The following is a 21,733-nucleotide window of genomic DNA, read 5'->3' as shown; positions in this document are numbered from 1 at the left end:
CGCATGATTGACCCATGAAAAAGATTCAGGCCCGCATGTGAGAAGGCGTGTTGTGAATATAATTAATAAAAATGTGCTCTCTCTAACAAGTTAAACTTTTAGATTGGATGGTCATACACTTTAACATTATCATCCTTTGGTAATAAAAATAATTTATTTAATTATATATATTTGACACATATATCAACATGGTAGCTAATTATATATAACATCAAACAAAATTTATTTCTGGTTTGTTAAGTACACTTCTCTTTTAATTTACTCATACTTAAGGTAAATAAGCTTAAAATATCTTTTCACTAATTAAAATTTCTCGCTTCAAAATATTTTAGCTCGCTCTCAATTCACGTGACAATGTTTAACGAAGATCTTTATAATTTCCAAATTTAGGAAAGCCAACTGTAGTCTAGTGGCTATGTGACATTTTCTTTCTTTCTTGGTAATAAGTCTACTGAGCCAGCTAGCAAAAGATGAAGAATTTGTTGTTGAAACTTTTGACATTTGGAGAGGTATAAAAATAAAACCAAAGCCCTATCACCTTCAAGCTACATAAAAAATGTTATCATGCAAAGCTGGAATGAGTTAGTGGAGATCATGTATATGACCTTCATATACCAATTCGTGCTAACCTTGATTAATTAATTAAACAAGCACAAAGTTTCAGAAATAGTAAATATAATAGATATAATAAGATTTTATAGTTATAATTTCAATAATCACGTTTTATAATTATAGTTTTGTTTGTTATGAAAGTTGTTATTCGTATATTTCTATTTGTTTGTATATTTTGCTTACAGATATACAATATATTAAATATATATATAAATTCTATATTTATATATTTTCGAATTTTTCAAAACTCTGTTTGTATATTTCGCTTGCCAATATACTAACAGAGTAATTTATTATGAATTTTTCATAAATCGCATACAAATAACTAGGATAAACATATACAAAATTATGAATTTTGTACAATCAAAAATCTGAACGTATACAAATCAGGCGAATAGCAAAAATTGAAAAAGTTATACTACGAATTACAATTTTCTTATAGGCTAAATATTTACTATTTTACGTGATCTTCATTTAATTAATTAAAGAAGCAGAATAATTCAAAGTCAGAACATTACATAAAAGATACGATATTATTCTTTTTAATGTCTTTGACCTTGTATAACTAATTAATTAACTACGCGGTTATATGATAATTTGCCTATAAAAATCGAATTGTAACTAACAATTTTATATATACAAGAATTAATTAAGAGCAACAAAATGAATTCATTGGCGCTAATTTCTTGCTTAATTCTTTGTTTTTCTGTATTTACTGATGCTTCATACAAGTATAATTACGATTATACGTCTCCACCACCACCACCCCCAAAAAAGTCGGGATATCCAAAGCACCCACCAAAAAAATCAACGTTTGGTATTGGTTTCTATTCAAAATCATGTCCACAAGCTGAAGGTATTATAAAAAAAGCTGTATTCAAAGCTGTTCTTATGAATCCTGGCATTGCTGCTGGCATTATTCGTATGCATTTCCATGATTGTTTTATTAGGGTACGTTACACTTTTTACATATAGTTAAAATTATATATTTTATGTATATATAGTAGATATTGAATTTCTTCGACGTGTGTTACATACTTAGTGAAAATCTTGATTCTGCTATGTACTTTTAAAGAATAATCATGTTAATGTATTTATTTTAGGTCCTATGTTTTCTAGGAGTTCTTTTGTGGTCATGTTAGGGATATACATAAAATGTAGTGAAATACTAGTATATTTACGACTTATTTTAGATCTATGACTAGAAAACTGCTGGCATTCTTCATATGCATTTAATTTCCATGGTTGCTTTGTCAGGTTAACACTTTTACATATAGTTAAAATTATAATAAAATTATATATTATGTGTATACAGTAGATGTTGAACCTTTTTCGATTTTTTTCATGTGTTTACTTATTTTAATTTTAAAAATACTAAGTAAAAATCCCGACTCCATTGCTTTTGTTAAAGAATAATCATGTTAATGTATTTACTTTAGATCCTATGTTTTCTAGGAGTTTTTTTGTCATGTTAGGGATATACATAAAATGTAGTGAAATTCTGAGAATTTCACAATAACAAAAATAACTTTTAGCAGTAAGAAATATACACATTAACAACGAGTGATAAAACCGTTATAAACATTATTAGTTATTTGTTATTAGATCCAGTGTCACTACAGACTTTATTAACATTTACAAAGAGTGTTAAATGTCGCTAAAGGTCATTTTTTATGCAACGTTTTTTTATTTATTTGTTGAATGCTAACTTGCATTTATGTTAATTAACTTTTTGTTATAGGGTTGTGATGGTTCAGTGTTGCTGGATTCAATTCCTGGAAAAGAAACAGCTGAGAAAGATAGTCCAATAAACAACCCGAGCCTTCGAGGTTTTGGGGTTATTGATGAAGCAAAGGTATTGCTCGAAAAAGTATGTCCACACACAGTTTCGTGTGCAGACATACTTGCTTATGCTGCTAGAGATAGCGCGTTTTTTGTAGGTGGTATAAAGTATGCTGTACCAGGAGGACGTCGTGATGGACGTGTTTCATTGAGTTCTGAAGTCATTCAAAACCTCCCTCCACCTTTTTTCGATGCCAAGCAACTCGAAGACAACTTCAAAGCTAAAGGATTGTCACTTGATGAAATGGTGACTTTATCAGGAGCTCATTCTATTGGTGTCTCTCATTGTTCTTCTTTCTCTAATAGGCTTTATGGTTTCAATACTACACATCCTCAAGATCCTTCACTTGATCCTAGATATGCTTCATATTTGAAACACAAGTGTCCTAGACCAATGAGTGATACTCAAAATGATCCTATTGTGAATCTTGATGTTTCATCACCTATTTATCTTGACAACAAGTATTATCTCAATTTGAGGAACCATAAAGGACTATTGACATCTGATCAGACGTTGTATCAAAGTCCTTTAACTTCTAAGTTGGTGTTGAATAATATTAAGTTTCGATCGACTTGGGCACGTAAGTTTGCTAATGCAATGGTTCACATGGGATCAATTGAAATCCTTACCGGTAACAAGGGTGAGATCAGGAAGAACTGTCATTTTATCAACTGAGTTTAATAAAATTCAACATGTTTATCGCTCTCACGAGGTGTGTCTTAGTTGATTTATTGTATGTTAAAGTTTGTGTGACATTTTGTATTCTTTTTGGTTCGATTTAATTTCTTCCTACTACATTGTGTTGATTGTTACATGTAATGTAAGTACCATTTGTATCATTGGATATGTTTATGGAAAAGGGAAGAAATTTTAACTCTTTACCTCTATAATGTTTGACACTATCTCAATCACTCTTATACAACAATTTTCAAAAGGTTAATTTACTCCCTATGAGTTGGACTATCACTTTAAAATTGGTCCCAAATAAAATAATTATTTAAATATCCGAAAAGGTAAATTATTAAGATATAGAATAGTCTTAATATCATTTAAAGGTATTTTTATGCGGATAATATTCAGTATCCTATTTACAATCACCGGCCGCCACCAATAACCACCTCGCCTTCATAAATCTTCACATTAGATACAACTAAATATTTGTGAAGTACTATCCTTCACCCTTTGTGGGTCTGATTGATGTTTACTTACAAACTAAAGTTAACGTTTTATTTTGGTAAAATAACTCAAATAATATACTTTCATATTTGTGGTAAAGTAACTCAAATGGAGTAATCAATAGGATTGAATTAATCCTCGTGTCTATGGTCGGGTTCAATTGATGATTGATATATCTCATTCTTTATCGAATTGCTGAGTCTAGAGTCTTCTTTTGCTTGGTGTAGCTGAGGAATATGTCGAGGCCCTGCCCTTATTAGGTGTTCGCAGTTCTTCATTGTAGACGTCTGTTGTGGATCTCGTACGTCAGTTGTGATTATATTGACCTTCTTGTTAATTGTAGTTTTCAAATAGTGATTTGAGCGGCATTGTATTGTATTTTCGTTATATTTCAAATTTCTTTGTTGTGTTTGATTCTTTTGATTTTGCTTGACCTTAATGACCCATTTTAGTTTAAGTAGTTACCTCATTTATCAATATAGTAACTGACGAATCTTTTTAATTAATATACGATAAAATTTCTCTTCACCACTAAATTAAAACAAAATTAAATGAAAGATATATCTTTTTATGGGCAAAAGACAAAAATCACATACTTTTGATGCAAAATTACAATTTGTCCCTTATAAGTTTATAATTACAGAAATTTCTCAAATTGATACAATAACATAAGAGCTGATACATTAATCTGATTTGCGAGATACATTAATCATTAAGTAAGATACATTACATTTTATACATCATATACTAATCTGATGTACATTTTACACATGATATACTAATTTGATGTGCGAGATACATTAATCTGATGCACTGATATATTAATTTGAAGCAAAAAAATGAGAAATTTTGGGAATTTGTAAAATTAATAGGGGACGATGATAATTAGAGAACTTGTAGGGGAGATTTTTTTGTCATTTTCCCTTTTTTTATACATAGGTTTAAAATGCACTTACCTAAATTTCAAATTTTACAAAAACAAAATAAGAGGGTAAACAAAAATCTCAATTACAAATTTACAATAGAAATAACTTTAATTTTCTTTCCTTATGCAAAGAAAAAAAAAATGAAATTCAGGGCCTGAGTAGAGATCTCAACTCTTTGAGGCTATGCGAATTGGTATTCGGGAGATTCAATTTGCTAATCTACTGTGTGTATTTCCTTCTTTCACAAAAGAAGGGCTGCTTGGGGAGGGTTTCAGAGTTGAAAATGGTGGAGTCTCCGACATTGAAACGGAGATTAGAGGAGGAGAATGAAGCAGAATCTGCTTCGAAAAGGTCAAGAACTTGCTTACACGAGGTAGCAATTCCCAGTTGTTACGGTTCAAGCAATGATGAATCACTTCATGGAACCCTTTCAAATCCTGTTTATAATGGTAAAATGGCGAAAATTTATCCATTTAAGCTTGACCCATTTCAGGAAATCTCAGTTGCGTGTTTGGAGCGAAAGGAATCAGTTCTTGTATCTGCACATACTTCTGCTGGTAAAACTGCTGTTGCAGAGTATGCAATTGCTATGTCTTTTAGGGATAAGCAAAAGGTAATCTATACTTCACCTTTGAAAGCTTTGAGTAATCAGAAATACAGGGAGTTGAGTGAGGAGTTTTCTGATGTGGGTTTATTGACTGGAGATGTTTCAATTTCACCAAATGCGAGTTGTTTGGTAATGACGACTGAAGTTCTGAGAGCTATGCTTTATGGGGGTTCTGAGGTATTGAAAGAGGTTGCTTGGGTTATATTTGATGAAATACATTACATGAAACATCGCGAGAGAGGGGTTGTTTGGGAAGAGAGTATTATATTCTTGCCACCAGCTATTAAGATGGTTTTTCTTTCAGCAACAATGTCAAATCCTATGGAGTTTGCTGAATGGATTTGTAATATTCATAAGCAGCCATGCCATGTGGTTTACACTGATTTTCGACCCACCCCTTTGCAGCATTATGCGTTCCCTAAGGGTGGTTCTGGATTGTATCTCGTTGTTGATGACAAAGACCAGTTTAGGGAAGACAATTTCTTGAAATTACAGGAAACTTTCACCAAGAAGAAGCCAGGGAGCTCCAATGCAAATGCTAGTGGAAGAAGTGGAAAAGGTGGCAATGCTTCTGGTGTGTCTGACATCTACAAAATTGTCAAGGTATTATCAAATGATTAGCTAAAATGGAGTGATACTTGTCTTTAATATCACTTAAGTGGTTTATTCTCATTGTTTCAGATGATCATGGCACGGAAGTTTCAGCCTGTCATTATATTCAGTTTTAGTAGAATAGATTGTGAAAAACATGCAATGTGTATGACCAAACTTGATTTTAATACTGAAGAGGAAAAAAAAGCCGTGGAGCAGGTATTCCATAGTGCAGTGGTGTGCTTGAGCGAGGAAGATAGGAACTTGCCAGCAATTGAATTAATGTTGCCACTGCTTCAGCGAGGGATTGCTGTTCACCACTCTGGTTTGCTTCCTGTTATCAAGGAACTTGTGGAACTTCTTTTCCAAGAAGGACTAATAAAGGCCCTTTTTGCCACGGAGACGGTAAGCCCGTGACTTTGCATATCTTATTAGCTTTTTGTTGAATGTATCATTACAAGTCGTTGAGAATCTTCCCCTTTTGTCTTCCCTCCAAATACTTTTTTAACAGTTTGCCATGGGACTAAATATGCCTGCAAAAACAGTAGTTTTTACCAGTGTAAAAAAATGGGATGGTGATGCTCATCGTTACATTGGATCTGGTGAGTATATACAGGTGAGTGTGAGTTTAAATATAACATAACATTAGCATTATTTAGTCTTCATATTTTGATATAGTTTGTCTCTCTTTCATGTAGATGAGTGGAAGAGCAGGACGTCGTGGCAAAGACGAGCGCGGTATTTGCATTATCATGATTGATGAGAAGGTGAGTTAATAATAGTATTATCTGCTTAACAAGCATCCTTTTTACTACCTGCTACTCCCTTCTTAAAATGTATGCTTCTTTTGTTCTACAATTATTTGATTTCACACCAAGATTGTCAGTGTCACTTTACAAAATGAGGTTTTACATCTCACTTCTAAGAATTCAACTATCTATACAACCAAAAGATTATCCGTTTTCTGATAGTTACAACAAAAAATATCCCTTTTTACACCAAAAATACAAAAGAATTTTTATGCTTCTTTCCTCCTGGCATACATCTTTCTCATACTCCAGCTTGTCATAACTTCAGCAGAGTTCTAGGCATTGTCAAGAGTATGTTTTTATTTAAACATGCCCATTGTAATCCCACAAGTGAGGTTTGGGGAATCATGCTGGCATGGTTGCTGCCTCTGTTTAAACTTTGCAATGATAGCAGTGTTCATGAAGTTTTCTGTGGGGTCTGGAGTCCACTATACTGAAACCTTGATCTTACTTCATGTTTCCATATAATTAAGCTTAAATTAAAGTACAAGCTCAAACTCTGCATGTGCTCGCGGAGATTTGCCAGTCCCTCTTCTGTTTCTTTGATAAAGTTTTCAGTCTTGTTTTTTTTTTATCATAAAAGTAATTTTGTTAGTGAAAACAACATAAAGGTTGTGCAGACAATGTAGAAAATACAACTTTCAGTGTAGGATACTCTTACACCAATATAAAAGAAACACTTACTTCTAACTAGTACTTCCTCTGTTTCAAGCTACGTGTCTTACTTTCCCTTTTAGTTCATTTAGAAAAGAAGGCCACTTTACAGATTTAGCAACTCTTTAATCCCAACTTCCCACAAGTTATGTTTAAGATCACAAGATTCAAAAGTTATTTTGGTTCATTATGAACATCTTTAGTATAAGACCACAATATTCACAAATCTCCGGTCTGCCTTACTCTTTTAAACTTTTTGCCTAGTCATACTAAGAGACATAAATGAAACAAAGGGAGTGCAGCGTAACTAACCAATGAAATTGAACATATTATCCACTGGATAGCTGTACCAACATGTTGCTGTTGTATACACATGTTACCTTTCTTGGAAAATATTGAACATACTATTTACATCATGGACGTTGACCTATCTACACCAGGAAACAAACATAAGAATACATCTTGAATTCAGTAAAGAATTGCTTCTCCTTTTCTTCATGACCTCTATTTTTCCATCCTAGCCAGATCTTCCATCAGACACACACAAGAATTGTATCCCAGATTTTCTTGATAGTAGGACCTTTCTTATCCAACACTATAAGTTTATAACAGCTCTCTGTTAGTTTTTGGCATTTTGTCCTGTCAAAAATACTGAAAAGCAGATCCAATAGTGATGAAGTCTCTGTACAAGGGATAAATAAGTGTCTATGTCTTCTCCTCCCTTTCTCCAATAACATCTGTTGCATAGGTTCCACCTCTGCTCTGCAGGTTGCTTCATGTCAATATAGTTTCATTGGAGACTTAACAGCTGAAACAAGCCATTTTAGTTTTTTCAAGAGTTCCAAATCATCCTTGTCAAACAACAAGAAATAAGCCTCAGTTGCAACAAATTAGGGTCGGCTATGTGTATACTCGTTGACCATGTCTCTCTATTAAATTCATCTCAGGACTAAATTATACAAAATAATGAAAAAAAGAAGTACTAGAGGTTCTCATATATTTTATATCCCTATAAAAATCTCTGGTAGGATTAAAAGGCACCTAGAAAGTATAAGACTTAAACGTAAACATATTAACATGATTTAAGTATATTCCCAGGTAATTCATATCACTTGTATAAATTTTTTTCTTCTGTTGTGCCCTATATTTTTATAAGTTTGCATGGTCTTCAAGAAATTGTAGGCCTTTCCGATAACTTTCTTCCATGTGACTTTAGGTCTACATTGTCCCTTTTTAGTACCTTTGTCACCATGGTATCACACCTAAAGATTGATACATCCCCGGTGGTTGATGTAGGACATGATCAAACAATCTCAAAAGACCTTTCATTTTATCCTCAATGTGCTACTTGCAGTATTTGGGATACTGATCTTGTATGACTGCACATCTCTACGATACTGATCCTGTGCATGTGTTGGACTTTAGCAGCCTAACAATCAATCTCATATAGCAATATGATCTTATTTTGTTCAAGAGAATTTACCTTTCACTTTGGTAGGCCTCCTTCTATTGCATAACATTCCCTTAGCACTTATCCATTTCAGTCATACAGTTTTAATTCTATGTGTAACATCTTAATCTATCGTTCCATTCTCCTATAAAGATGAACCTAGATATCTAGATGGCCTACATCTAGACACTACAATCCAGTCTAATTTCATCTCAACTTCACTTTTATTATGTTGAAAAAAGTTGCAGTGCATATTATTCAGTTTTACAACTTGTCATAAATCCCTTGTTCTTTTTGTGCTTCTTCATAGTTCAAGCTTTTGGTTGACAACATTACTAGTTTCATCAATTACCAAAATATCATTGATAAATAGCATACACTATTAGATCTTATCTTGTATTCTGTTGATTAGCTCATCCATAATTAGGGTAAACAAATACAAGCTGAATGCTGCATATTGGTGTAAACCCATGGTTATAGGAAACACCTTCATATTTCGCCACTAGTGTTTTACGCTAGCGACTGTTCCTTCATACAAGTCCTGTGTGTGTGTGTGTGTGTGTGTGTGTGTGTGTGTGTGTGTGTATAATGAAAAACCTGTAGCCGATATCCTTTGGGTGTGCACAGGCTAAAACCCTACCTCCTATGCAATAGCTCGCAAACCACTCAATAGAAGTAACCCGCACTAGGCAAGCCCGATGCGACGAACTTGACCTAGAAGGCAAACCCCTTGTTTTCTGCTGGCAAGGGGTTTCGAACATGAGACCTTCGACATGGAAGTCCCAATCCCAAACAGCTGGGCCACCCACTTCTAAATCATTTGCCCCCAGGGCTTTGGTCTAGTGGTTCTTACCTTATTAAAAAGGGGCTTTGATCTAGTGGTAAGAGCAATATGCATGATGCACAACACTAGTCGTTGTTTCGAATCCTGTTACAAAATGTAAGTGGAGAAGGGTAGAAAGGTGGGCTAATTACCTACCGAGTTTCAAACAATGCACCATTGGCTCTTTGGGCTTTTCTTTGATTATCAAGAAAAAAAGAGAAGAATTCTAAATCATTTTCGATACCAAATCTAAAAGCTGATATTACTACACCCTTTCCCCAATCCAGTAGAGAGTATTTTATACTAAGGTCTGAAGCTGGAAAATATGTAACTCCTCAGGAATTGAGTCAACCTTTCAAGCTCCCAGTCATTAAATTTCTTCTGCAAGTCAAATCCCTCTGTTCATTTGCTCTACACTGCGATATTGTAGATTGCTTGCTTCTAGTAACGCTAAACAGATATGGATATCTGGTCAATTCATTTCTTCTTTTCACTTACTGCAGCCACAGTTAATTTGTGTTGCTTGGTACACCTATGCTTTTGACATTTTTTTTACTATGCCTAGTGCAGTCTTATCTGATGGTGTTAGCTCGGTAGTGATTAACTTACATACAGTGAGATTGTTTCAGATGGAGATGGATAACCTCAAGGACATGGTTTCGGGCAAACCAGATCCATTGGTCAGCTCCTTTAGGCTGACTTACTACTCAATTTTGAATCTATTGAGCCGCACTGAAGGTCAATTTACCGCCGAGCATGTTATCAAAAACTCATTTCACCAGTTTCAGTATGAGAAGGTTCATACTGAGAAGAATACCCTTTTCTATGTCACTACTCTATATTAAATGATTGACAGTGATATTGTCTCTTTGTTAGGATTTACCTGACATCGGGAAGAGGGTTTCCAAGTTGGAAGAAGAAGCTGCATTGCTTGATGCCTCAGGAGACGTATATTGTTTATTTTCCAGTTTTTTTCAATGACATTTATTTATGCAGTATATCCTAAAATTGCATCTGTTCAATTTGTAGGCTGAGGTTGCAGGATATTATAAACTAAGGCTTGAGATAGCCCAATTTGAGAAAAAATTGATGGCTGAAATAACAAGGCCTGAAAGGGTTCTGTATTTTCTTCTTCCTGGTAGGCTGGTAAGTGGTTGTAGGCATCTATTCTATTATTCTATCAGTTCTGTTTCAATCAGGACATATAACTAGCCCTTTTTGACTCAATCTATGATTGGTTGACTTCCCTTTTCTTTTTGAGGTAATTCATTCATGGGTGAACTTTGTTTAGTCTCTCGAAATATATCTTTTTGACATTGCTGTGCCTCCCCTCTCTTTTTAAGTGTACATGGCATTTCCTATACTGCCATATCTATATAAAATTTGGAACGAAATATGTTACTATACTACTTACTATTTCTAGCTTCAACCTTCTGCACGGATTGACTCTTCTTCAATGGGAAATGAGCTGAAGGAACCTTGCATTGCCTTTTGTTACTACATTAAAGAAATATTCTAGAGTATTATACCCAACAAAATCTCACCTTGTATAAAAAAGAATATTTTATGCGATACCTTTAGGATATTCTGTAATAGTCTCTATTTAATTATAGAATATATTCCTTGTTAGGCATAGCGAATGGCTACTTATTTACATAGCTCAAGACTCCTATAAGTAGCCCTTCGGGTATGCTATTAATCAATCCAGTTCTCTTGATTTTTACCCATATTTACCTGTTGTTTGGTAGATAGATTTAGTTGCAGGCTTGCAGCTCCTTTTACCTGTTTGAACATGAGTTGGGACATGCGGAGGGTAATGTAGAAGTTTAGAACATCTTATGTGTTGATAAGGCTTAAAATTTGTAACTTTTAAATGATGGATCAAATTTGAATTTCCAGATCCTGTATATTTAATTATGTCTGAGTCACACACTAATATTGAGAAAAGAAACTGCATAAATAGATAGAGGAGTTCATTTCTCCCTAGGAAATGGCATTGCTGCTAGTTTGCGTTCATTCCCAACATTGTACAGATTGTGTACCACATGAATGGTAACTGTCCAGGCTAAAGTTACTTCTATGGTATATTTTTTTTGTTTTGCTGCTTGTGTTGATTGGAATTCACTCACTTAATACTTTTTTTCGACAACTCCATTAGATGGTTCATGTTTATTTTTTTGCATATACACTGAGCATAATTTATGGTAGGTTAAGGTACGCGAAGGTGGAAAGGATTGGGGTTGGGGTGTTGTAGTCAATGTGGTGAAGAAGCCTCCAGCAGCATTGGGTTCTTTGCCTGCTACCCTCTCTGCTTCATGTGCTGCTGGCTATATTGTGGATACATTACTTCACTGCTCTCTTGGTTCCAGTGAAAATGGTTCTCGACCAAAACCATGCCCTCCTCGTCCCGGGGAAAAGTGTGAAATGCATGTTGTGAGTATCTTATACTGCTGTGTTGTATTTTGAAACACTCAATTCATTGCACACAAGTGAATTAGGTTATGAGCATTAGTTGTATTTTTGAGCCTAAATGGCTGTTTCTGGGACACACCATTAATATTTGTAGGTTCCTGTTCAGTTACCCTTAATTTCTTCTCTCAGCAAGCTTAGAATATCTGTTCCTTCTGATCTTCGGCCTTTGGAAGCAAGACAGAGTATTTTTCTTGCAGTAAAGGAGCTTGAAAAACGGTTCCCTGAAGGCCTCCCAAAGCTCAACCCTGTAAAGGTATTTTTTTTACTTACTGTTTCTTTTTCTTCTCTGAATTTGAAATTTGCCATTTTAAAAAGTATCAGGTCATTGATCATAAACAATGGTTGTCAAGTAAGTGCCAAAACCTTGTATCCGTTAGCATGAATAGCAGAAACCTTAGGCCTAATGTTGGCAGCAGATTTCCATATTAAATAGCCATGTTCTCTTTCTTTGCCTGGGGGAATATTTATCTGACTAGAGTATGTGTCAGGAACATTGCTTGTGATGTGTATGCAAAAACTGCAGGTCAGTAATAGGAATATCTTTTTAGAAGGTAAAATAATTTTATAAATTATAACAGCACAATGGATGCACTATTGGGACTGTACAATGTAGCGAAAAGAACAAACAACAGAAGTGTGCCCTGTCTAATCTTGTAGGGATTATAATGTTTGTAGAATTGTTTCAGCCTAATTTACATGTTCCATCCTACACTATAAGCAAAGCAAAAATATACAATTTGACTATTATATGTTGCTGAGTAACAGTTCTTCTGTTATATGGGTCAAATTCTGTATTATTTATCATTTTACTTGTCACATAAGTATAGGTTCACCAGAAGTAAGTCTGTTTATTTTATCTTTTTACTATTGTTCATTCTTCAACTTAAGGCGACTAGTCAAGACAAGGGTTTGTTGCTATTAGCACCCTCAAGGCTAGATGTTTGGTGTGAAATTAGGTCTTAGGCCTAACTCACACCTCAAATTCTAGCTCAAAGGGAGGAGGATTTGCTCAAGCCTTATAAGGAGTCTATTCCTCTCATTTGCCCAAGCCTTGTAAGGAGTCCATCCATCTCATTAACCACCGATGTGGGACTTTTGTCATTCTTTAACACCCCATCTCATGGGGGCCCAATATCGAGTGAGACAGGCCTTGCTCTGATACCATGTGAAATTAGGTCTTAGACGTAATTCACACTCCAAAAGCTAGCTCAAAGGGAGGAGGATTGCCCAAGCTTTATAAGGAGTCCACCCATCTCATTAACCATCGATGTGGGACTTTTGTCATTTTTTAACATTTGGAATGTTTATTCAATTGACACTTTCTTTCCCTGTAAACAATGTGGATAACTTTTTGGATTTTGTTAGCCTCCCTTTCTTTAGCTTAGTAGAATATTCAGGGAACTTTTTTGGCCGTTCTACAGTTAAGTTTGCTTCATGTTTTGTTTGAAGCAACTTCTTTTCTAATATGATTTGATTATTAGACCAAAAAAAGACACAAGGGTTTGTTGCTTTCCTAATTTTTAAATTTGTAGGACATGGGCATTGAAGATCCTGAAGTTGTTAATATGGTGAACCAGATTGAAGAACTTGAGAAGAAGTTCTTTTCTTATCAACTGCATAAGGTTTGACAAGAAGTTTGGTTTTGAATGATCTGTTTATTCAGTGAGGAGTTCAACTAGAGGCTTTTGCCATTTTCCTCCATGGATGATGGTTTACTTATTGTCTCTACTTTTACCATTTGCTGTTGAACACATGTGGGGCAGTCACAAAATGAACATCAGCTTAGGAGTTTCCAGAGGAAGGCTGAAGTGAACCATGAGATTCAACAGCTCAAGTCAAAAATGCGTGAATCACAGGTAGATTTCCTATGTTGCTTGCTTGTTGACACAGTTTTTTTCTTTTTTCTTTTTATTTGTTTTTCTCTCTTCATTGATCTCTTAGATGTGCTAGGTTTAAGTTCTTCTCATCTAAAATACTGCATTATATATCTCATTGCACACAATCATTAACATTCATTCTTCTTTGGTTAGTGTATTTAATAATCATTGTTTTCTGTTTTGCTTATCCATCTTATTAAGATTTGGTTTCGAGTCTTTCCCTATGTCTTGAATTTCCAAGTAACTGATCCTTGGAGTATTCAACAATTATAACAGGATTTTTGCTGTTTTATTTACTTGTAACTAAATTTGGCAAGTTTTCAGCTTCAAAAATTTCGGGATGAACTTAGGAACCGCTCCCGAGTCCTCAAAAAGCTGGGTCACATTGACACTGACGGTGTTGTGCAGTTGAAGGGGCAGGCAGCCTGCTTGATAGAAACTGGAGACGAACTTCTCGTAACTGAATTGATGTTTAATGGTAATGTAATTGCTGTTTGAAAACTGTGTGCAATACTAACTTCTTTGTTCATGTGGAAACAAATTGCTTTTATTTAAAATATGAGAGACATGCTATTTTGTTTTGAACCTTGAAGCTTGAAATGGAAACTAGATCAAATTAAACAGAGTGTTATTGCATTTTAGAGATTTATATACAGTTCTGGTGTATTCCATGGTCTTAAACTTGATAGAACTCTGAAGATAAAATTGAATGATTTTACTCGAGTCTCTTGGATCATATTGAAAATATATATACAATTATGGTTGGTTGCTCTGAAACTTAAACTTGCAGACCTGCTGACGCCAAACAAAAAATGTGTTTTATTCTTTTCTTTTATTTCTTTATAGCCTTATAGTATAGATCATTTGTCATCCCTACATACTTTTGCTAGCTCGATTTTAGAATACTCTGGTTACTGTTGCTTCTCCTTGGGCAATCAGGCTCTTTCAATGTTGTTTAATTTCCAGTGACACATGGCCAGACTTTGAAAATCTTGTGGAATTCCCTTGGTGGTGCAAAAAGAGTGGGTAGTTATATCTGATATCGTTAATAAATTTTGTGACAGGTACATTCAATGATCTTAATCATCATCAAGTTGCGGCTCTGGCAAGCTGCTTTATCCCAGGTGATAGATCAGAGGAGAAAATACAATTAAGAGATGAGCTTGAAAAACCATTGCAACAGTTACAAGATAGTGCAAGAAGAATAGCAGAGGTGAGTTGAAAGATGAATATGACCTTCTTTATTTACATTTCAGAAGCATGGATAACACCCACAACATTTCAGATACAACATGAATGCAAGCTGGAAATAGATGTTGATGAATATGTGGTGGCATCAGTTCAACCATTCTTAATGGATGTTATTTACTGTTGGTCAATGGTGAGTAAATTAGTTGTATTTCATGTTGATTACCCACAATAATTCATGTTTCATTCCCAGCACGAGTATTGTAGATTTGTCTTGTTAAATGTTTTTAAGTGTTAACATCATTCTGCAAGTCAAGCTCTCTAGGCGGTTAGAGATTTAAGCCTGTTTGTCATTCTCTTCCATTCAATGAAGACTAGATATAAATAAGACATCATCTTGCTGCACCATTGCATTTCAAGGTCTCCCTCTTTCTTTGTTGTTGTAAAGCATCCCTTTAGAAGATTTTTTTTTTTTGGGGGGGGGGGGGGGGGGGGGAGGATGGCAACCATTTACACCAAAAAGACTACGCAAAGATCCATAACGTCCCAACCATTGCCTTTCAACTCCATATTACTTGCAATTACTTCTGGGATTAGTGCTGTGTCATCAGAATAGGTACCATACCCAGTATATCTAGTGGACATCTCGAGTAAACATGGGATGTTGTTGGTTGTGGTTATGCTGTTACTTCTTGTGGTATTCTTGTTTTGTTTATCTTTTTGCTCAAGGTTCAGGATCATGTTTTACATAGAAGATTTCCGCGAATGTTCAATTGCTACGAGGGAAATACTTTTTTCCTGTGATTATCATCATCTCTCCCTCCCAAATAGCTAATAGGTTGTCTGATACTCTTGGCGAGGAAAACCAGTCAGAAGGAAATGGTAATCATGCTAGTTTATCATATACATGGAAGCTACCTTCAGTCTTAGTACGTGTCGGATGTTTAAGCTATTCAATCCTCGAAGGCATCATTTTTTGCTTTCGAGTTCCATCTTTGTTTAAAATGAATAAGGTTGCCAATTATCTGAAATACTTTTACAGAAACAAAATGATTTGCGTTGAGTTCTTCGAATTTGACCTGAGTTCTTTCACTTACCCAATATAAAACTAACGAAAGAAACAACTGGAGATTTCATCTTCCTCTAATAGTTGTTAATCTGCATATTGCTTTCGCTTAGGGTGCATCTTTTGCGGAGGTTATACAAATGACAGATATCTTTGAAGGTAGCATCACACGGCTGGCTAGAAGGCTTGATGAATTTTTAAACCAGGTAAAATCATGAGAACTTCTGTTGAGTTTATGAATAATTTGAGATATTAAGTGTCAGTTAGTGGGGCTAAATGAGCGAATTGGATCTGTTTGAATTTCAGTCCACCCATATAAATATTGGTAACCATTGGATTGGCTAAGATATGGATTGAGTGAGATAATCTTAATCCACTTTATTCTCTTTTGAGCGCTCAGTTGTTCCTCTCAGAAACAACTTCTTCCAACTCCTTTCACTGAACTGGAGATCTCTAATGCTCTTATGGCTTGTGCCCCTGACAAAGCCCCAGGACCTGATGGTTATACCATGGCTTTCTTCCAAAAATCATGGTGCTTCATTAAAGAGGATATACTAGCAGCTTTCAATTTCTTCCACCAGAATTGCCAAATGGTGAGGTCTTGTAATGCTTCTTTTATTGCTCTAATCCCAAAGAAGAAAGGTGCTGCAGAGCTTAAAGACTATCGGCCTATAAGCCTCATAGGTAGTGTCTATAAGTTGTTGGCTAAAATCCTAGCAGAAAGGATGAAAAGGGTGATGAATTCTTTAGTCTCAGGGCAGCAGAGTGCTTTTTTAAAGAATAGGCAAATAACTGATGCATCCTTGATTGCTAATGAGGTGCTAGACTGGAGAATCAAGAGTGGTGAGTCTGGGATCTTATGTAAATTGGACATAGAGAAAGCTTTTGACCAACTTAACTGGGCCTATCTAGTTAATATACTGAATCAAATGGGATTTGGTGATAGGTGGATAAGATGGATATACTTCTGCATTTCAACAGTGAAGTTCTCAGTTTTGATCAACAGAAGTCCAGTTGGATTCTTCTCTACTCAAAAGGGTTGAGGCAGGGGGATCCACTCTCTCCTTATCTATTCATTCTGGCTATGGAAGGACTATCTCAGTTACTAGCTAGGGCTAAAGAACTTCAATGGATTCAAGGATTTCAAGTAGGCAGCAATCCAGCCACCACTGTCAATGTATCTCACCTTCTTTATGCGGATGACACTATCATTTTTTGTGGAGCTGACAAACAACAAGTCTCCAATCTAAACACCACCCTTATAGTTTTTGAAGCTATCTCCGGACTCTATATTAACATGCTCAAAAGTGCTATATATCCGGTTAATCAGGTAGACAATCTAGAGGAACTTGCTGGCATACTTAGTTGCAAAATAGGATCGTTACCCACCACCTATCTAGGTCTTCCCTTGGGGGCAAGTTTCAAATCTTCTGGAATTTGGAATGGAGTTATTGAAAAAATAGAAAAGAGACTTGCTACATGGAAAATGCAACACCTCTCTATGGGAGGTAGGCTCACTCTCATCAACAGTGTACTAGATAGTATTCCTACGTACTTCATGTCTCTATTTCCAATACCAGGTTCAATTTTGAAACAAATAGATAGGCTCAGAAGGAGATTTCTATGGGAAGGAAATAGTCTCACTCACAAGTACTCTCTAGTTAAATGGAAATCAGTAACTCAACCTAAGTTTCAAGGAGGCTTGGGAATCAGAAATCTCCAACTTCAAAACAAGAGCTTACTCATGAAGTGGTTCTGGAGATATGGACAAACTGAGGCTGGGTTTTGGAGAGACATCATCAAGGCTAAATATGGCTTTCAAGATCACTGGTATCCAATGGAAAGCACTGAATCCCATGGTGTTGGGGTCTGGAAACACATAAGCAGTTTCAAAGATAATTTCTTTGAGGAAGTATCCTTCAAGGCTGGTAATGGACTCAAGATCAGATTTTGGCAAGACAGATGGCTTGGGAACTCTAGGCTAAAAGACTCTTTCCCCTCCTTGTTCCAGATAGCCTCCAACAAAGAAGCAACTATAGCCCAGTACAGAGACAACAACCATTGGACACCTATTTTCAGAAGGAACTTCCAGGATTGGGAGATTAATGACCTCCTTTCCCTCTTAGAAACTCTGCAAAACACTACATTGGTGGTCGAAGATCAAGACAAGATTCTTTGGGGTAATTCTAAGGAGAAGACCTACACGGTGAAAGAATGTTACAAAAATTTGAGCTACCAGAATGGCATTCTACTAATTTGGCCTTGGAAACATGTCTGGAAAACTAGGCAACCCCTCAGAGTTTCTTGTTTCACCTGGACAGCATTGAAGGAAGCATGTCTAACACAAGACAACCTCAGGAAAAAAGGTGTAATCCTCATCAACAGATGTGTCATGTGCAAGCAAACCAATGAGAGTGTTAATCACCTTTTTTTGCACTGCCCTGCAACTATTAGCTTATGGTATTATTTCTTCTCTATGTTTGGTCTACAATGGGTAATGCCCTACAACATGAAGGATGCTTATGCCAGCTGGATATTGTGGAAAGTTGACAAATCCATCAGAAAGATCTGGAGAATGATCCCAGCAGCCATTTTTTGGAGCATATGGAAAGAGAGAAACAACCGATGCTTTAATGGAATATCAACCTCTTTATGCACTCTTAAAGCCCAATGTCTAGTTAGTTTATTTAGCTGGCACTTTTATGCCAATGTAAACAGTGTGGATAACCTTTCGGATTTTGTTAGTTCCCTATCTCTAGTACAGTAGAGTAGCAGGGTTCCCTATTGACTGTTTCACAAGTTTTTGCCAAGCTAGCTCCATATTTTCTGTTTGGAGCAGCTTCTTTGCACAAGGTGCTTTTGTAACTTCGCATCTTCATGATGCTTTCTAATTTCATTTAATTACTTTATCAAAAAAAAAAAAAAGTTAACAGTTCTGTAGCCTGTCTCTGAATACCACAGCTCATAGTTCATGCATATTCCAAGTAAAAATAATATATTTAATTATTCATGAATATTATTCTGTTGAGATTATAAGTATCGATTGTTAACTTAATTTTTCCACAAATCCTAATATAGGCGGGGTCATCCCAAATAACCCGGTTATCTTTTCTAAGTTATCAACTCAATACTTATTATAGTAGCACATATCATTTAAATAAAAACAATCCACATAATCTACTTCAGTATGAACTTTTTATATGAAGTTGATTAGATATTATGTCAAATTGAAATTACACTATATATACTACGTATCCCCAACTTAAACTCATACAACAACCTTCAATTTTGTCTCTATTTATGTAATGGTGTTTGAATTGTGTCAAATGAGCTTTTAAGTATATTTTTTGTATGCATTTTAAATGCTTTTAACTAATGATCATTGTGATTTGTAGTACTTTTTATGTACTTTTCAGATATGTGAATTTTATTTTATAATTTTTAAGATTCTATATCCCGATTTACGATAAATAGATTAAGAAGTTTGACAATTGAAATCTGAATTGTGACCCCTAAACTGGGATGGAGAAAGTACTATAACCTGAAAAATCAAGCTCATTGTTCAATTTAAGCAGTTAGCAATAGTTAGGTACCTCCTGTTTTGAATAATATTCCCTCCGTCCCATTTTAACTGATGAACATCATCAATCAGGTTGAACATCAGTAATCATCGGGTTGTGATGAATGGCTCAGCTATTGGGTGGGTTTCTATGGATACCCATATTTTATCCATAATCCAACTCATTAAAATGTAGATTAAATGAACTAGCTTTATAAATATGGGCTGAAAATTGTCGACTATATAGACTATCAATAGTCATCCGTATCCACATGGTGCATCAGGAGAGCACTTCCATAAGAGTTAATATTCTTTTAGTTATACTTGTTTGTTGAATGAGTTAATATTCTTTTGGTTATACTTGTTTGTTGAATGAGCTGCTGCGGTAAACAAGTACGTCAATGGTACCTGTAGTTCCTTTTGTGATAATATAGTGTTTTTTTAGAAAACTATGAGTTCCCTTTCCTTTATACAAAACAGCTACTCCACATGTTTTTGTGTTGGTAATTTACAGTTGAAAGCTGCCGCACATGCTGTGGGAGAAGTAGATTTACAGAACAAATTTGGTGCAGCAAGTGACAGTATTCGGCGAGGGATAATGTTTGCAAATTCTCTCTACCTGTGAAGTAGATCAGTGCTGTGTAGTCTCAGTCCCTAGTTCTTCATTTATTCAAAGTAATATTTTTCTGTTGTAAATAATTAGCAGGTGTCCTATGGCTTACATATGCTATAGCATGAGATGTGATAATTAAGTGTCATTGCATGACATGAAATCGTGACTCTCTTGTTGTAGTTTTGATTATTTTAAAGGACTGTAGTTTTTACTTCCTATAACTGAGTACTCCCATCTGCAAAGAGCTTCTTTACCAAGCTAATCAGTTTCTCATAAAGGTGTCCCAATTTTCTGGCTATATTTGTTAAGGTTATTGACATTGCTAAATTTTCTCAAAACAGTCATGAGCTTGTTTTGTGTTTATATGTACCATACTCTTGTTTGTTCTCTTTGATTCGACAGGTTGTGGAAAAGGAACTTATGACGTTATTATCATGTTCGTCTATGGTTGGATAAATGCCACTAGGCCAAAGATAATGCTTTCGCTCCGTCATTTTCATATTTTTTTTTGTACATGTTTATATTTAGTTGCTCATGACTATGCTAATATCAAGATTCAGCTTGGAGTCGCTTGTGATTCTAAGAACAGTATTATGACTAGGGGATAGTTTTGGATCGTGTCATTTATAAATGACAAACTAGAATTTTTAATGTAGCCAAATTAAGAAATATAACAAGTTGTGGTCCAAATTTTAAATAAATTGATTAGTGTAATCTTTTTTTAAGAAAAATTGTTTTACTTTTTCTTTTTTTATAAAAAAAGTTGAAAATTGCTAAAAATTTGACGGGTTATATTCCATGATTATTTTTGGAGACCGAAAACACAATATTTAACTTGTCACATGGGCATATTTGGTAGAAAAGTTCCGAGGAGAATATGTTTTTATACAAAAGATATTAGTATATCCTTAGAGAACTAACATCTTGAGAACCTGGGAAATGAACTCTAACAACCTGGAAAGAGAATTCTATTGAGGAAGGTCCTTTCTTTGGATTAAAGCTCAAAGTGATCCTTGAATTTTCACGTGGAGCACTGATAGTTCCTCATATTTGTAATATTTGTGCACTTTTGATCCTCTTCCAAAACTTTACCTATTTTTTAGCGTTAATTTTATCCATAACCTATGTATGGATGTTCAATCGTCATTTTATATATTTAGTAGAAATAACAACTCCATATGAAAGAATGTGAGAAGAAAAACACTTTGCTTTGTTTAGTAGAAATCGTATTGCAGGTAAAGTCGAGAGGTTTATCACGATAATTTCACCTGCAATAGTATAATTTTTTCTTTTCCTCCAAAGTGATCATATATTAAGATGTTTTTAGTTTAGCTACAGTAATATTTCTAATGAACATAAATGTGTTTTTCTTATCACTTTCTCTCAGATAGAGTTATTATTTCTATTATATTATTTTATTTTATTATGTAGAAGAGTGAAGTGGGAGGACGACCAAGGGTAAAAATA

At 35.0% G+C, this 21,733-nt stretch overlaps 2 protein-coding genes across 6 annotated transcripts; both read left to right on the top strand.

The window, feature by feature from the left end:
- Positions 1 to 1,250: 1,250 nt before the first annotated feature.
- LOC101261786 (peroxidase 5-like) lies at positions 1,251 to 3,336 on the top strand. The gene is made up of 2 exons (XM_004251931.5): positions 1,251 to 1,563; positions 2,354 to 3,336. Exons 1-2 carry the CDS (start codon positions 1,276 to 1,278, stop codon positions 3,128 to 3,130), a joined length of 1,065 nt encoding a protein of 354 aa, XP_004251979.1. The 5' UTR covers positions 1,251 to 1,275; the 3' UTR covers positions 3,131 to 3,336.
- A 1,249-nt stretch (positions 3,337 to 4,585) lies between these two features.
- LOC101261492 (DExH-box ATP-dependent RNA helicase DExH10-like) lies at positions 4,586 to 20,487 on the top strand. 5 transcript variants are annotated; one of them, XR_011213096.1, is made up of 16 exons: positions 4,586 to 5,767; positions 5,846 to 6,160; positions 6,267 to 6,371; positions 6,454 to 6,522; positions 10,121 to 10,288; positions 10,368 to 10,439; positions 10,521 to 10,637; positions 11,700 to 11,924; positions 12,058 to 12,216; positions 13,496 to 13,585; positions 13,727 to 13,819; positions 14,158 to 14,318; positions 14,905 to 15,053; positions 15,126 to 15,221; positions 16,208 to 16,300; positions 20,168 to 20,487. XR_011213096.1 is itself a non-coding variant. In XM_026028818.2 (16 exons), the coding sequence occupies exons 1-16, from the start codon at positions 4,841 to 4,843 to the stop codon at positions 20,276 to 20,278; spliced, it is 2,937 nt and encodes a 978-aa protein (XP_025884603.1). In that variant the 5' UTR covers positions 4,586 to 4,840; the 3' UTR covers positions 20,279 to 20,487. The 5 variants fall into 5 exon arrangements, 3 of the variants coding, with proteins under 3 accessions (XP_025884603.1, XP_004251978.1, XP_010313984.1); XM_026028818.2 differs by having other exon boundaries at positions 11,706 to 11,924; positions 14,165 to 14,318; XM_004251930.5 differs by having other exon boundaries at positions 14,165 to 14,318.
- Positions 20,488 to 21,733: the final 1,246 nt, after the last annotated feature.

This window comes from Solanum lycopersicum, chromosome 12 (genome assembly GCF_036512215.1).
Source record: "Solanum lycopersicum chromosome 12, SLM_r2.1".
In the NCBI taxonomy this organism is placed as follows: domain Eukaryota; kingdom Viridiplantae; phylum Streptophyta; class Magnoliopsida; order Solanales; family Solanaceae; genus Solanum; species Solanum lycopersicum.
This window is presented reverse-complemented; position numbering and strand designations above follow the sequence as displayed.

Excerpts from the sequence above, each read along its gene's own strand:
- LOC101261786 (XM_004251931.5), top strand. The coding sequence starts at position 1,276 with ATGAATTCATTGGCGCTAATTTCTTGCTTAATTCTTTGTTTTTCTGTA. Across the intron at positions 1,564-2,353 it reads TCCATGATTGTTTTATTAGG|GGTTGTGATGGTTCAGTGTT; the intron begins GTACGTTACACT and ends TTTTTGTTATAG.
- LOC101261492 (XM_004251930.5), top strand. The coding sequence starts at position 4,841 with ATGGTGGAGTCTCCGACATTGAAACGGAGATTAGAGGAGGAGAATGAA. Across the intron at positions 5,768-5,845 it reads ACATCTACAAAATTGTCAAG|ATGATCATGGCACGGAAGTT; the intron begins GTATTATCAAAT and ends TCATTGTTTCAG. Across the intron at positions 6,372-6,453 it reads GATCTGGTGAGTATATACAG|ATGAGTGGAAGAGCAGGACG; the intron begins GTGAGTGTGAGT and ends TCTTTCATGTAG.